At 30.6% G+C, this 18417-nt stretch overlaps 2 protein-coding genes across 2 annotated transcripts in view; one reads left to right on the plus strand and one right to left on the minus strand.

Moving 5' to 3' along the window:
• The first annotated feature begins 6244 nt into the window (after positions 1-6244).
• Positions 6245-18417, plus strand: part of LOC131852847 (uncharacterized) — a 37943-nt gene continuing 25770 nt past the window's right edge. The window contains exon 1 of the mRNA XM_059203585.1: positions 6245-6537. Within this exon, the coding sequence (XP_059059568.1) occupies positions 6245-6537 (293 nt within the window). The remainder of the gene's footprint in view (positions 6538-18417) is intronic.
• LOC131852854 (uncharacterized) lies at positions 11372-16305 on the minus strand. The gene is made up of 4 exons (XM_059203595.1): positions 16137-16305; positions 14166-14341; positions 12147-12313; positions 11372-11570 (listed from the first exon to the last, which is right to left on the minus strand). Exons 1-4 carry the CDS (start codon positions 16303-16305, stop codon positions 11372-11374), a joined length of 711 nt encoding a protein of 236 aa, XP_059059578.1.

An 18417-nucleotide genomic window follows, 5' to 3' on the forward strand; every position in this document is an offset into this window, starting at 1 on the left:
CGATTCTATTCAAAAATATTAAATCAACGTAACTAGTATCATTTCATACTTGTCGATGCTAGCTGTCTACGGTTAATTCCATTTAAAATAATCGTTCCCTTTCTACGCACGTCTAATTACTGTGAGTAGGGAGAGACCGCCGTTCAACCCCGAGGCTTATTTAACATGTAATTCCCTTATAGCAGTATAAGGCTATGAAAGCATTTCAAGGATGTATCTTGTTTTCCAAGCTGTAACATCTGAAAATCTTTATATTCGCCGATGAATTCTCTAGTCGCATTATTACGTAATTTACAAGCCGCTAAAATGTTAATAGGATAACCTTAGTGTGGCGTAATAGGTCGTTGTTTCGAGTAAGTGAGATCAATTTAGAAAACGATTGTTCTGAATTTGGGTTAGGTTTGGGTGTTCTAGTATTAAGGGTATACTTACAAGTATCAAGACTATATAAGCATGAAAATAATAGCTTCATCGAACTGAAACGTGTATATCCGTATGTACCTACTTTAAAGTATCTAAAATTTTAATGTATATATAATATAAGTGCGTTAATTATAATCTATATAATTAACGTACTTAATTTTAAATAGTTATTTAAAAGAATCTTTGTAAAGCACTAAAATTTTATACTGAAATAATATTCTCACGAAAGTATCACTGCAATTGCGTTGCAGTTTTTTTACTGTAATTTGTCTGTAAGAAAGTACTTGGAATGCATCCAGAAATATATTTGTTTGTAGATACTTACTTCGTTCAAAAAACTTAATTACTTTAGTTTCCCCTAAATTATTAGTTACTAATTTTAAACGGGGTAATTAAATTGACTGCATAGAAAACAAAATGTGGTGTTTCTAAAAATATAAACAAAAATGTAAGGTAACTGTACATTTAAGAGACGATATTACTATACAGACATGAGGTTCTTTGTATAAGAAAACGGTATTTAATTTAACGGTAAATATCTTTAGTTTCGCAATAATTGATCTATTAATCTTATTTATAATATAAAAATGTACTTATACCTTAAAAAATCTTACTACACAAAATCAAAATCTCTATACAGGCGCAAAAATGACCATATATTTATTTATTTAATAATAAATACTTCGTGAAATAGTACTGCTTTTCAGGTATTTTTCTTCATTCTGCTATTTTGCATTCTATAATAGTATTATGCTAGGATCTGCATAAAGTATTGGCAAACTCAATCTTGCTAGAGTATACCCGTTAAACGACACTATTCAGTTTATTTTTCGATTAAAATTGAATTTTTATCAGATATTTATTATTTTGAAATTTAAATAGATACTTTACCATGATGAGTTTCCTACTCGTCTTAGCCCTTAGTCCTGATGAAGAAGAGTGGGTAGATATATAATTTAAATGATGAATTCTTAATGACGAGTGGGTTCAAGATCAAAATTAATGTAATACTCATACTAAGAAATAAGTACTTGTTAATATTATTATGTTTACTTATTAAGCACTCCTGTTTATTTAAACGGTAGTTGTGCTAATAATGTATACGTATAAGGAATATATTTGACATACATGTGAATTTTTGGCACTTCGGTGATATATTATCCAAATGCAAATGAAACGATTTCTTAACTAACACTACGTAACCAGTCACAGATGCTATAAATAAATAAATAATTTGTGTGACCACCACTTGGTAAATTACTTTGTGAATTCTCAATTGATTGAACGAATATAATTGAGTATTTTCTCAACGTACAGTCAAAACTAATATGTTACTCAGGGCAGAATACTAAACTCTATCATTCAATCTCAGTGGGTGGTGTGTATTAGTTACCGCTTTGCTACGTTTACATCAATTGATAGTTATGACATTTGCATTACAATTTTATTATTAGGCTTTTTTCATCACTAAATTGTATTTTTTTACAATATTGAAAATATTTATTTTTGTTTACACAGATAGGTACGATACGAGTAGACAGATTGTAAGATTTGTTGTGTGTTTTAGGCGTCCATAAGTTAGGGTAACCCGTTAGCATTAGTTGGGCCATAGGCCTGTTAGCGACTTCGTAGTATAAAAAAAATACTAGTTTGAATGCAAGTTAGTAAAACTATACCAAAATTTCATTCTAAATTACTTCATACATTTAATTGAGAACCTTGGAAAAAATATTGTATAATATTACCTACATTTACTACTTAGTTCTTTAAATTAAATATTAAGTGTACAATATGAGAAGGGCATCACAATGACATACTAAGTTAGTTTTTATAACTTTTACCACAGACAAGATGATATTATTACATATTTACTGACTTGTTATCAAGGATGCCAAAATATGTTACAAGCCTAATAAACTTAAATTAGAAGATGAAATGAATAATAATTAATATTAAATATTTAAACTGACATTTTTAGATTTGTCTGTATTTTTGTAAAAGCAACGCAGACGAAGCCATAGTTCATAGCTTGTTTTATAAATAAAATAATATTTTCGGAGTATTACTTCATTCTTTAAGTAAATTTAATATTAAACTGAGGGTAGGTAAATCACAAGTCACTTTCAATTAGCTTCTTTGAGGCCCGTGACGAGGGTACGCCTCAAGACCTATAATTTTAACTTCGAGCGTATTCACTCAATGGAACAATCTCCCTTAATGTCACTGAGATGGTGATGGCGGCAAGTTATTTTATTTATGGAAGGGCTTTATACATAATCCTTTCCAAGATTCCTTTGCTGATTGGAACCCTTTGCACTTTTGATCTATCTATCTGACAGCTCATTTATTTGTTTAAATATGACAGTAATGGATTAATTATACTCGATTTTATCATCAGTTATGTTAGAATTATATTACCAGTTTCGAACTCTTTACCAGTATGATCGTTATCATAATGATTTTAATGATTATGAAGCTAAGTAGACAACATGGATGAACAATATATCCTCTATTTGTTAACAATTGATGCCAGGTTTTCCGCAGCCTATACCATAGTATAATTTTGTTATTGGATGGTAATCGTTCCACTACCTGTGGCCGGACCTGTGTCTATTACGTTAATGAATTGTAGTCCATTTAGTGACGGTAATAAGATGAATTAATAGATACATTATAATAATACGCTGGTGCTTACATAACTGGTGTGAGAACAACATAGACAAATTACGGGTCTTTATTATTAAGAAGGCAATGCCATCTGCCTCATTTAGGTTATGTAGCTTCAAAAATTGCTTATTGTGATTCTGAGCTGTAATCTACCTAAATATAAAATTCCTTATGCCTAATAAAATATATAATTTATTTATACACATACGTAATAAAAATGTAACTAATCTCTGTATATAGAAAATATATAACATAAACTATTAGTAGAAGACTTTATCAATGTAATAGGACTCAAAACAAGTATTGTTAGGGTTTTTGTCTGTTAGTCTATGCATTTAATATTAGAAATGGATTAACTGTTTTAAGACTACTTTTTACTAATATACTGTAGTTGTTATTTTATTCCAATCGGTTTCTAAATTAACTATACAAAGTGTAGTTTTGTGCCTGTCCTTGGTTTCCCAAGTAAGCTGTTCCCAGTATCTTTATTGAATAAATGAAATTATAAATACTTCGGCCCGTCACAGTGTTCTATTTTAGATATTACCAATGCCGTCCATTTTTAATTATAATTATTATAGATACCTGTTTGGGTATGAATAAAATAAAAGTCGGCTTTCTATCTTAAGTGGACTATCTGATGAAGTACAACCGCTACATACATTTTAAAACTCCTTTCAATTATTCCATAATATTCACGATAAATGTGAAAAAATTAAGGTCGGTGTAAAAAATATTACAGAAAATCATAAAATACCTATTTAACTAAAGCAGTGTCTAAGAATTCATCCAAAACCGCCCAAAAAATATACAGTTACGCGGTCCGATTTTATTGATGCATCTATACCTACTCTATTAATCATCTATCTGTACCTGGAACATCCTAATTACTTTAATATACAGAATTTAGTTACTGTACATTAGTAAACAAGAAATTTCGCAACCACTAGTGTGTGCGATGAATTCCCACTTTACCGATTTTTATAATTTGCTTTATAGAAATCGATATCAACTCAACATTTCAAAATGTCTAACGTATTTCGAAGGTTTATTTTACTACAGCCAGTAGGCATATCCAAGAATAATTAATGAGAAACGTTAACTCCACGCGCGTTTTTCGTGAAAATAAATAGGTTATCTCGCGACAGACAGTTACTCGACTCGACACAACTAAATTCAGGGAATAGAGTAGTACGAAAAATATTGTATCATGAATGAATAAAAGTGTATCTAAAAATTTATTGTTAGATATACTATATAGTACCATTTGTTTAGGTCATTACATGAATATTGAATGAAGAAGGGTCAGACGAAGCACTTAATTACAGATTAGGGTAAAGCTATAGTCGTGTTAATTCCATTAAACGTATCAATGTTATGAGTATGATATATAATGAGTAAAATAATTCCCTGAATTATTGATTACAACTGCTTACTATATAAAATATACAGTAAAGAGTTCTTCCACTTCGAACATTTTCCACTACGAAACAATGCAAGGAAAATTACTGTATTCTGTACTACCGCGATATTCTTTTCATTCCTATAGGGTAAAAAAATCACATCACACTAGCAAGCAAATTTATTGTCTACCAAGTTATTGGCTGTTAGACAATTCGGCAATCTTCTAAATTTTGTGTTCGAAATCTAAATCGGCGAAAGTACTTTTATTTTATATTCATTCAATATCTTGTTCTTTTTACTTACAAAAATAGTAGGTACATAGTTGGTGGTAGTCAAGTGTCTGGAGTTCAATAGGAGAAACTAATGTATTATAGCTTCGCCTATTCTACATAGCTTATAAAATTAGGTTCATGGTGTCCTACGCACGAAATTGGAAAATATATTACGTATTACTAAGTATCTATTAATCATTTATGCGATACTTATGATAGAACGATTTTTTTATTGTAGCCTCACCTTTTTCTATTTCCAGCAGCTTGCTATGTAAGCTAACTTCTGGTTGAAAGGAGAGGATAGACAAATTACAAAATATCCATGTTTAGTAATTTAACTATCCTCTCCTTTCGGCTTCCTAAATTTGTTCTTATGAATGGATGAGGATAGGTACTATGGAGACTACAATGTAACACATATCATATATTTTATGATAATCATGAAGGTTTCATTCATTACATCATTTACCATTTACCAGATACCCACGCCATCAGCTTTTGGTATTTCAGTTACATATGTTTTTTTATTTCTGTTACTTAGTTGCCTAGTTCATCTTGTTCTTGTTTTTAATGTTTATTATTTTTTTAATTTTAGTGTCTGTATATTATATTTTCCTCTTTTTTCTATCTCTGATACCTAATATTTTTCATCTGTGCCTTTTTGGTTTCTATTATTATTTTTGTCTTTGCTGATTTTAGATAAGTTTAAAACTTTCATAACTATATCTTACGGCCATATCCAATAAGTAACTATGTAGGTACTGTAGTAGTAGGTATGTGTACTGAAGAAAACATATACATATGTCTTTGTTGAAAATTAAAAAGTAGACAATTACTAATTTTCCAGTATTAACATAATATTAATAATATAAGGTAACATGTAACTCCAGTCTTCATACATATTAAAATAGTACAACAAACAAATCGAGGCGATATTGAGTTAGGCTATCAAGGTATATTATTTTTTTTAGGTACTTTTATCTAGATTTAACTTCAATTTCAACATTCTGTTATGTTTATTCCAAATTACTATTACGAAAATATAATTGTACTTAACATTTTTCCTTGCTACTGAAAATGATTAAAATGTTTCATATTTAGTAAATTTATTCGTACGAGTACCTACGCCACTACATCGCAATTTTCTTTTGTTCCAGATACGCCGCCGGCAAATAAAACATAATTGAAATTACGGGTCAAATGTTTTCTCTAATATTAAAACCGTCCATTACATAGATCAGTGTTATATTGATGTTGTAAAAATTGTATGTAAATATTTGTGGACCTTCAGTGTTAGTAAAATCGTGTAGTAATTTAGTGACATTTTGAGTGTTAGTAAATGTTGAGAAAGGGGGTAAATCTGTGGTACGGGGTGGGGCGTTGAGCGTGGATGGTGTTGATCGAGCGCTGGCGATGGCGGCGTGGTGCGGGGGGAGGGATGGGCGCGGGCGGCGGTGAGGTCGGTGCGGGGGGGCGTGATGCGCAGGTGCGCGTGGTCGGTGTGCGTGGCGTGGTACGCGTGCGCGGCGTGGTGTGCGTATGCTGTGTTCGCCGCGACAGCCGGGGGCCGCGAGCTGCGCGTGCTGCAGGCGGACGCGCGCGCCACGTTCTTCGTGGGCATCGCCGCGCCGCCCTCGGCCGCCGCCGTCGTGCGCGCCTTCAACCAGTCGCTGGCAGAGATATCGCACACGTACCTCGCTGGCGACAACCCACTTCATCTGCGAAACATCACGCTACTGCCTCTATACATCGAGCTACCAGAAGATGAAAGGTAAAATATACGGATATTGTTATTATTTCTCCTTTTTCTATGCAATTGACGTTATGCAAAAAAGCTGATGAGTCACTTGATAGTGAAGTAGTAGCCGTCGCATGTATATATGTATATATGAACAGCATCACGGACATCACATCATCATGATGATGGCTGCGATGATATAAATATAAGATGATGATAATAATTTCTCTGCCATATGCTGTTCACCCTTTTGTACCAAGTAGACGGCGTAGTACAGTTACGCCGTCTACTTGGTACAAAATCTACTTTGGCAAATTAAGTAACTGCGTCACTTCCTCATAAATTGATATTGTATAAAATGTATCTAACTCCGGGGCGGCTGGATATGTTAGTGAAAGTAAACAATTACTTCGAGCGCAAAAACCAGCTATTTCTACCAACCCGTTATTTACTCATTTTTTACGCACATTGTTGTCACTGCTACCGAAAAATGCTTATTAATCTCAACAAAACCTACAACACTGTATCGTATCAACTATTTGGAGTAGGTATATAGTGTAGGGATAGAATACATATTATAATGTATATAAGTCCTATGGAAATTATAAAAGTAAAATATGTTACGTAACCGGCTCACAATGCCATGTCTGTAAAAGTAACGAAACAATAGAAAACACTTATATCTATACTCAATACAAAATGCATTGCCTTCTATTCCGAAGGGCCAGATACAAAAATAATATTAAATATTGGGTATACGTTATTTTCGAGTCGACTTTTTCGAGAGTCGATACATTAGTATCTAAAGTATCTATTATATATCTAGATTTTTTTTTATTGGATTCAAAACATACAACTTATAAAATAAATACTTTATTTATATTTAATCGAATTACGTGTAATTCTGTGGAAGTCCATTTCACTAAATTGATTTTTATTATTTTGTTTAATTCCGCTACAAATAGCATCGCAATATTTTATTTACTACTAAATCAAATCATTCATATTAAAATCCCACAAACTACATTAATAATGTGTACAATTAATTTATATTATTAATTTAATATTTATAATGATATTATTTAATAATCAATTATGATGCTGAATTAACGTGGCTATGAAGGTCTGTAATGGTAATAATTTTATTAATTTGTTTTAGTGAGCGTGATTGTCTATACTAGTAAAATTTAGTTAGACATGTTAGTCCAGACATCTTAATAATCTGGAATGGTAACGCATGAATGGTATCACGGGTGTCATATGATTCTGTGATGTTTATAGTTCTGTAGATGTATATAACTGACGATAACCATTAGGTGGGCCATCTTGCTTGCCATTGCAATTACATAAAAAAAATCTTAAAATAATATTCATTATTGATTTTTTTTGTGTATCTACATATACATGTAGTGATAATATTTATTTATTGAAACTAAACTCAGTTGTTATGTTTTTTTTTGGAGTAATGTATAGGTTACTTCTATATTAGACCTATATCTACTAAATATATTTCACGTATAAGTCGTTGTCTCTGAAAATATATTTATATTTGAGACAATTTCAATAAGTTATATAAACTATTTTATTCTCGTTTATTTGAAAATAATAGGTTTACATTATATGCGAATGTCCTTATTCTGTTCTATCTATAGTATTACTGAAGACAGTCCTTGTACAATGAATCGCTTCACACTGGGTCTTTGTGACAGTTTATCAACCTATTCTACTATTCAAGCTTGTGATCAATCAATAAACAATTCTCATCACAAATATACCTATAACAATGTATTTATATGACATTGTGTAATGAAAACAACTGATTTTGTATTCAGGCAATTTGAATTAAAAACCGAAACGAGATTTGAGCACAAAAATGCGAAACACTTCACATCAGTCTATTATTTATGATTCCTATTGTGTAGGGCACAATAATTCCGCCAATCTCACACATAAAATTACACGATACACGGTGGACACGTATAAAATTGCAAAAAGAGGTTAAATCGTTCTCAGATGAACTATCGATTGTATTCCGTCGTTATAGTATGAAACCAATCCCAAAGGTTCGTCGCAATGAATACTTTTCTACATAACATATTAATTTAATATATTATATATATGTTTCAATGACAGAGCGCAAAATCTAATTTGAGGAGCAAGTACTGCACTTAGTTTTACTAAAACTAAGTTGTTTTTTAATGGATGATAATGGAATGTTGCACCCGCCTGTGCTACGCTAGCGCGGGACCAGTAGAGGGTAATAATATAAGCATGAGATCAGGTCAGTTAGCCCATATAATGGGACCAAGCCGGTATCATTTTGAAATGGTACATTGGTAGCGATGGGATTATTAGAACCACATTAACAATCCCATTCTCCCAAAATCAGTTAGTAACTCAGTTTTATTTTTGATTAGCATCGTAACCGCATGTAGCGCTACAATTCAAAAGACCTCTGTAATATTTAGTTTGACTAAAAGTTTCGACTAAAAGTTGGACATATTATTAAATAACAGATAGAGATATATAAAAATATTTTCAGAATTCAAAATTCTGAGTGGTTTCATATGATTTCTTGTACATTATTCTTTGTTTGTCTAAAAGAAATAGAATAAACATTTGCTTTTGATATCACTAGTATTTACTATTTATGTATCTTGTAATTTCAATACATACCTTATTTTATTTAAAAGATAAATAAGATGTAAAATTGAATAATAAACACTAAAAATATACTTAGGTTTTCAGAATATAGTACTTCATAATATCCTAAACTTGGTTCTGATAAAGTGTAAGATGGATAAATTGCAATTTACTGACAACGGTACACCGTTAAAACTGTTATGAGAAATTTATTAAGCCTCTGTGTATTACTTTAATAAAAAGAACCTCTTGTTACTAAGAGGTCGTTTATAAATGACAGAGCACAGATGCCGCTAAAGTTTTAAACATTTTATTACATGACTCATTGCTAGGCAGGTGTGCGGTACGATTTTTAATTGCATAATCCAGTATATTCTTAGTATATTCTTATTGTTATGTATATTGTTACTAATTACAATTTATTATACAATTAGTAAGTTTATGATTCTGTTATATAACTTTTTAAATACTTTTTAAGTATGTACAAACATTGTCATAAGTCATGATATTTTACTTAATTATTTAGACATTATTCACGGTTATAATGTATTTATATTAACTTACATATAATGTAAATCATGTACATATATTATATTATTACATATAATATATGTCTTGAATAATTACGTATTACTTATCTCTGAGAACTTTGGTTCTATATACCATGGATTAAGACTGACATGTCGTGTAGGTGGTTGGTAGCAAATCGCTTTATATAGCAAATGTTAACTAGTTAGTGTTAATGTTAAACAATTACCTAATTTATATAATGGCCTATTAGGCTTTTAATCCCACTGCTGGAGAAAGGCCTCTTCCTCGTACCTTCATGCCTCTCTATCTTCAGTTTCATCAACCCATATCTTACCAGCAGAGTGTACTAGATCATCGACTCACCTTCGAAAAAAATACATTATTGGACACAAGATAAACCCAGTATCTAGTGTCTAATAGTGTTTTTTTTAATGTAACTGTAATGACAAACTAGCTGATGGCATACCTGATGTTAAGTGGTATTCGTCAGTTACATATATGAATAGTACAACGGACATCACGTTGTCATGTGTTAGCTGTGATACCACCATGTAAAGCTATTTCGGTGTACAAAGATGTTATTCCACCATATCCTGTAATTTCTAAAATGGATCCTGAAATTTCACAGTTTTTTCTCATCCTTGTAAACATATTTCAAAGCAAGCTGTTCGGTGTAATAGGTAAGACTTGACTTGACAAATGGCGTTTACGAAGACTATCTCTGTAAACCACTTGTTTTGAAACCCAAATCTTTTTCAATCATCATAATAAATGTAACGCTTTTAGAATTCTCCTCCACTATATAACTTACCTACTTATCGTTTAAATTAAATTTAAGTCCAGCCAGTTACAGTCCCCAGAAATGGCGATCATTTATCATCCCTGCTATTCTCAGTAGAGTCATAAAGTCGGGACCCACAGACTATTAACCGCAGAAGTCTTAAACCTTTGAAATGACGTCAGTGTCACGTCATTTTATTAACATTGTTGTTTAGTCCTGCGTGAAAATTATATACTACGTGAGATTCATGTGTGCGTAGGTAATATGCATTTTTATAGTCCACGTCCCTTGCGTCGGACAACTAAGATAAAAATTCTCCTTATTTTTTTTAATAAAATATAATGGAATACTCTTGTCTGTGCTGAGAGTATACACTGCTACGTCATCAGTTAAAGATAATAATATAATAGTATGAGGGTGAAAACAATTTGCAAATAGTAACATATTTAATCATAAATAACTGCAATGTTTTCGACTACAGTTATTTTGTCTAAAGGTTAGTGGTGATATATTTTTTTTACTGAATGCAGAAAGTTGTCCATACTTAGTCAGGTTATGATTATCTTCTTTTTACTTTAACCTTTTCACAATTATTTGTATTATTAACTATAAATGATCTAAAAAAGTCAACTAATTAATAATTGCTGCTTTGAAACTACTGAGGTTTTAGTAAACGAATTGTATGGCGAAGAAAAATTGTATGATATAAGGCGATAATGGGTTGAATGCTTCAATTGAGAACTTTTGTAATTATTTAAATCACTGATATTATTAATATGCAATGCATTGTCACAAATCAGTTATATACAATGAAATAGATGATATTTTCTAAATAAAAACCACTTTAAATTAATTACACTTAAAATAATTCAATGGATATCGGTTTAAGAAAAATAGCTATATTTTTAATTCTTAGTTATCAATATTTATTGCAAATATTTTCAAAAACTCTGTGTCAGTATCAAATGTTATATGGCATTGTTTCCCGAATTTTTTATATGTAATTTCATACAAACACTCCATGCCCGCTTTAGCCGCCACTCGTTGCGCCTGCATACTTGTAAATATTCCACCAGTTGCTTTAAGACCCAAAGTCTTTGTTAGTTTCATTCTGAAAATAAGAATAAAATTTTACAATGCGAAAATATTTTTGAATATTTCATAAGAAAAACTTTTCTATAATCTATCGATCGACTTGACTATCAATGAATCTACCGAATATTTCTAATATCTCTCCTCCAATACTAAAGACCAATCGAGAGGTATTTATCGAGATAGACTTTCTTCAAAGTGGTCTCCGTGGTCTTGCGTCTCTTTCTAATATATTTTAATAAGTAAGCAATTTGTTTTGTAAGCTGTGTATCAATGATATAATAACTTACTACAACACTTTAGTTCATATTAGTGAGTGACGCCCACATATTATGAAATTATATCCATGATATTGTTTATGTGAGACATTTGTACATCAGGCGACCGTTAGCTTATTTATTTTAATTGACATAGGAAAATATGGAGTGTTTGTATACATAGTTAACATTTAAAAACTTTATATTAATTTAGAGTGATGAAGCAATAGATACTGTGTTAATAAATTCATCAATGCCACTAAACTGTCATCAAATTTAACGGTATCCATTTAGTTAGGTACACTTTTGTGCCTTTGGACAAGAAATTTAAGACGAACCTCGCTTTCAATAATTCGACACCAATACCGAGGCCTCTGTATTCTGGTGTTACAGAGAGGCCAGCTCCCATGAGATATTCATTCACGTTGTATTTATCATATATCACTGTCACTTTCATAGCCTCTACGAACAAACGTAGCGAAGTTAAACCTGCCTTCGTTTTCGGCTGCAAATAAAATAATATTAATATAGGTTACTTGAGAATCTCTTCTACAGTATTAAAAAATATACAAAAAAGGGCACATAATAATAGTTTCAAGATACCATTAGAAAAGATTGATCATTAAAATAATATGAATGTAGGTGGTAAGAATAGCTACGAAGAATAGCTACTTCAAATAGATTTTTTTACAATTATTATAGAATACATATATGTACATATATAAGAAGTAATGAAAAACTTTGAAAGTTGTATAAATTACATAATTAGTTATGTATACCAATACCACACCTATGTAGAATTTAAAGTTTCTAATCCTATAGATCATACCAGACTATGTTCTAGTTAATCGAATTTATTTTTAGTTTAAAATTAAAGTACAAAATATATACATAAACGTATCTATGCTGATATATAGTTTCCTTATTTAGTTTTAGTTGCATATAATGGTCATTACAAAGTTCGTTGTCAACTCACACTTTGACAAATTTTATTATGCAGAAGTGCTGAGTAGACATACTAGACATGTTTTCAAAATTATGCCATGCAGTTTATTCCTCAGCTTATATACGTAAATAAACAGCAATCTAACTCCACTGCCTTACTTTATTTGCCGACATTTCAGTTGTATCTCAACTATTTTATGTCGCACAATTCAAACCACATTGTTGGAGATTTTATATTATGTGACTTTATTTGTATTAGTAATGCCCTAAAATGTCGTGAAGGTTGTAAAACTAAACTGGTTATATTTTGATACATGTACTTCTATTAGTAATCTGTTTTTGATTTTTATATATTATATACTATGTAGTTGGTAAACATTTTTCTGTAATAATAATAAACGTCACAGAAAATTAACTTTTCTGTTGTAATATTTGTTAAATACTAGTCTACACGTTACAATATTAACTAAAAAATAACTTTATTTCATTGGAAATATAAATGAGTTTTTATTAAAAAATAAGAATTAAAAGTAGATAATATTTTCAATACTGAAAACTTATACCAGCATAATAACGGAAAGCGAAATCTAGGTCGGCCTTGAATGGATACAGACGGGTGAATAAATGGGAATGGATCCAGGGTCGGGAATAATGGCAAGAGCAACGAAATGGAATCTAAAATAAAAAGATTGTATTTGTGATAAAATAGACCAAATAAAGTTGATGTAACTTGATGATAAACACAATTTTGTTAAACACATTCACCTCTTCTTTAAGATGTAGATACAAACCATATTTTACATATACTACAGGATAGAAAGAGTGACGTCAAAGTCCCCATATATTATTTTGGCCCATATTTTGCATAGTTGTACAGCGATATTATTGGTTTTGGGATATGCATTGGGTTTGGGATATAAACTAATTATGAATAGTTTCTTCATAATTAGTAGCACAGTTTAATCAAGTGCCGGTTCTGGGGGACTTTGCCTCGTATGCCTCAAGATATAGCGTTCCAAAACTTTGGCAGTCATAAGGTGTCGCCAGCGGGCGAGCGTACCATGGTTATACATCTTATCATTTGGAACGCTATATCTCGGGAAGACAAAGGCCCCAAAACCGGTATTTGGACAAACGATCCTACTAAATCTGAACCATATCCCAAAACTAATGTAGCTGTAGACCACTATACAAAATACAGGCCATGATTACCATTACTGTTCACGAAATTTATTTTTAAATATAACGATGTCATGATAATATTGGTATTACTTTTTATCAGATGACGTTAAATACAATATCTATGGAGAATCACCATGAAACTAATACTTTTATATCTGTTATATTTATACTAAAGCTACTATTAATTTTAACCGTTATAATGTCGAAAATTTGTCACAATCATTTATAACCGGGCTGTGTTCAACGAAGCGTCCCTTTTCTTGTGGCAAGCAAATGTTGACACCGACAAGCGTGTGTCCTGAACCGTCTCCAGCTGCGAGGAAGCACGCCAAACTCATTTTCTGCTTAACAATCGATGTCAGCAATACTCGGTACTCTTGTACTGCATCAGGATTCTTCGCTGTACCTGTCGATATTCGTAATTATTAATTACCCGTCATTATACTAACTACATATTAAACATTTCTACATTAATAATTTTATTTTATAAAAGATTGCAGTATGCAAAATTATACCGAAACGCGATTGCTTGCCTATATTATTATATTATCTGTGCCTATATTATATTAATTTTCATATTTCATTTCAATTGGTTCATATTCATCTAATTAAAGCTCTATTAAGTTTATTTGTATTAAAATCGAGCTTATAGTTTTTTGAAATTTATATTTTAATATTACAATAGGAGAATTAATTAAGTCTGCTTACAAATTAATGACGTGAAGTCTTAGTAAATATCAAGTTTCAGTTTAATGGATTAAGATATATGTCTCAATTTTGGGATCTCATACATAGTATAATTTTGGAAATACGCTATTAATATAAATGTACAATTAAATCGGTAAAATAAAAGTGCGGTTTAGCACATCGATTTACTTCTAACGGTCGCGGGTTCGAGTACTCGACAATACAAATATTTGTATTCATGCGTATGATTATTTATATATTGATCTGGGCATTTTCTATGTATATTATGTACGCATTTACAACCTTATCACAAGCTCTACTTAGCTTGGAACTAGATGGCACTGTGTAAGTAGTCCAGGAATATTAATTAGAATTGTGTTTTTTTTATTTTAAAACTATAATGAATCGTAAAAAAAGCTGATAATTTAAAAGTTAATTTTACTAGTCAAGACAACTACTTAACAAGTACGATTATCATGATATTATACAAGATTATTATATATTATAAAAGGAGGCAGCAGTTACATTTTTTTTTTCATTATCTACAGATTTTAGCATTTGGCTAGATTTCTTTGTTTCTAATCATTGTTTCTAATCAAGGTTCTATTGCAATAGTTGTTATTATTTTATAAAGACATGAACTAGTTCTAGTTTTGTCTCGTTGAAATGATTCTCCTTCGCAACACTATATCTAGAATATAATAAATAAATAAATAATAATAATAATAAATTTAAATTCACCGCTTACTCAATATGTTATACAATAATAATACAAAAAAGGATGACACGTCTGAAAACATGTTATTATTTAGTCATTCTTTATCGCTTAACATAAGCCCAATGAATAAAGTTATAATTTTGAAACATGGATGAGCAAAGAGACCCGAGAAAAGGGTGTCTAATGATACCACATTTGAAGTATCCTCCTTTCTTCATCCTCAACGTAATTGAGCGCTCAATCCGTCCGCATCCCGAATACAGCTAATGACTTAGGTATTTTCTTGTGTAAGAAGTGTGCCCCGACGTAACAGGAGATTTTGCTAATTGCAAAAAATTCTCACGCACAGATCAGGGATTCATTGATAAATGTTCCTTAAGAACTTAAAGCCCCATTCAATTTAATGTTGTACGATAACAAATTTTCGGAGAAAATTGTTTTTAATTAATTGCTACGATTGTTTAAGTTTATTCATATTTTGATTATTATATCTTTCTTTTACTTTTGTTTATTAGTAAAATTATGGTTTAAATATAAATAAAAATTTGATCGTTAGAAGATAGATTGTTAATAACAAGAATATAAGTGAGTAACAAATTGTTTTTAAAATTTACGACTGTGCCAAAATGCAAAATTAAAACCACGATATGTATTATGATTTCACAACATATAACAAACATAATAAGAAAGGAATTTATGTTATCCAAAAATAACTCATATAATGAAATTAAATACTGGATATTAATTTTAAAATGAAATTTCATGTTATTTTCTATATTTTATTATTTGTACATACCAACAGTAGTCCACCAAACGTCTTCCCTTAAGTAATTTCCCAGCATAAATTCCACTGCAGTACTCCACATAGACTCCGGAATATCAGTAATTTCGAATGTTAAAATTCTTCCATCTTCGACTGTTCTCTCAAAACGACTCCACACTACAGAAGGTTGTTGGTTAGACATTATTATTTGAAAACACAAACGTCTTATCTGAAGCTTTAAACGATTTAAATATCAAATGAATTGTAAGCCATTCAAAGGTACCAGTAGAACTATTTATATTTTTGTTATGAATACAGAGTGATACATTTATGTCGTTTGCTTTTATAAATTTACTCAATTAATATTATCGCGTTTGAGAATTTAAAATAATATAATTAAAAATATATCTTTCTAATATTATTAATGCGAAAGTTTGTGAGTATGGATGGATATAGGTTTGTTATAATAATTTAGTAATTTGATAAAAATTACCGAATGGATTTTCATAAAACAGTACAGTTACAGTACTAGTAATAGTAGCTTATACATCAGAATAATACAGAGGCTTCAAATTTCAACGGGTGAAGCCACAGGCAGAGCTAGTACATTCATATTTTATTACTATGTACGGACATTAATGAACATGCAACGTTTTCGTCTTTGCTGACAATTGTTTCTACTTCATCCAGAAGTTGAAGTTTTTCATTTGAAAGATGATCCATGTGAATTTGAAATAATTATCCCGAAAGATGTAAACGTAGTATATTAGGTATTAAATTCCCGTACACAGTTATAAAATATTAGTGTAAATATATGATCAGAGCATAAACAAATATTTAAATTATGTATTAAGACTATAGAATGAAACGTAACTGTCCGAATTTATTTCATTCAGATAAATACAAGAGCTGTTAATCGCACAATTTTTTTATGATTAAAATTTCGTAGGTGTTATTTTTGAATAATTTGAATTTGCTGATTGAAACATTTTATTGTTTTAATAGGTATGTTAATTATATAAACGTCAATTATTGTTCTTTCAAATATCCTGTGATTTCATTATATGTGTAGATATTATTATTTACATGACGTTGTATTTTGGAATGCTTCAAAGTACAAATTATACAGTTATTAATCTGTTATGCAATATGTGACATATTGTCTAGTTGGTGTACTACTATGATTTATGTAAGTTTCCAGAACTTGTAGACGTTATACTGTTATTAATAGTTGTAGTGACAAACTACGAGTGTAGACTAATGAAATGTACAGCTTGAGAAGCGTTTACCTGGTAAGAATTATTAAGATTAAAATTATGTTAAATTTTGGGTGCGATTTAGGTTAAAATTTATTCCAGTTACTTTTTGATGATGGAGATAATGTCGAGGGGATAAATTATCTGTGACTATTACCTATAAAAAAGCTACATTATATAGCGCTATCTAATTTTAAACTAAGATATCGTTTACACTACTTACGAGAGCAAAGAAAATATCCATTTTAATATAGGCAGTATAAATATTATTATTTTTTAAATATTCGAAACAAACTGTATAAATTGTCAATGTTAAAATGCGTAAGTAAGTAGGTCAATGTAGCTCGTAAATGATCCACCGAGATCCAATTGTGGTTGAAATTGAGATATAGTAAACTAATTAATTTCTCGATGAAAAATTTCCAAAAACCACAAGAAACAGGAAGCGTACTAACAATTCCTTAAATAAGTCTTTAAAAACTCCAAAGGTCGTTAATTTGGATTTAGCTCATACAATTATGGTTCTCCACGCATATAACTAGGTTTCTGATAATAAAATTTCAGTGATAAAACAAAAATAACTCGGAGTGGTTATGTGGATAACTTTGTCGTATTCCAGATTAAATTTAACTACTTTTGGCGAAATATAACGTGCTGTCACCACAATATCGACAGTTGATTATGAGTCTGTCTATCCCACCAAAGATTTGAAAAAGGCGATATTTAGTGACTTGGAATAAGTCTAAACACATTCAAAATCTAAAAACATCCTTCTTTAATCTATACCTATATACCTATGCACGTACAACAAAAGCAGCAACCTGGCAAAAAGGAATGAGAGGAACGTTACGGAGCATTTAACTTTTCACTGAGTAAAATATCCAAGAACTTAGTGATTAGATAGCAGATGAAACTTGTAAAAGGTGAATCGGACTCCTACAGGGGTTGAACAAATTCTGTAAAAAGAACACATTTTTATTTTCCTTTTATCCTGTGTATTTCTTTTTGCTTAGGTACATGATAATTTATTTAAGTCTGAAGTAATTTATTTAGATGGT

This window comes from Achroia grisella, unplaced genomic scaffold, assembly GCF_030625045.1.
Source record: "Achroia grisella isolate CSIRO2021 unplaced genomic scaffold, CSIRO_AGI_Agris_v1 utg1179, whole genome shotgun sequence".
Taxonomy (NCBI): domain Eukaryota; kingdom Metazoa; phylum Arthropoda; class Insecta; order Lepidoptera; family Pyralidae; genus Achroia; species Achroia grisella.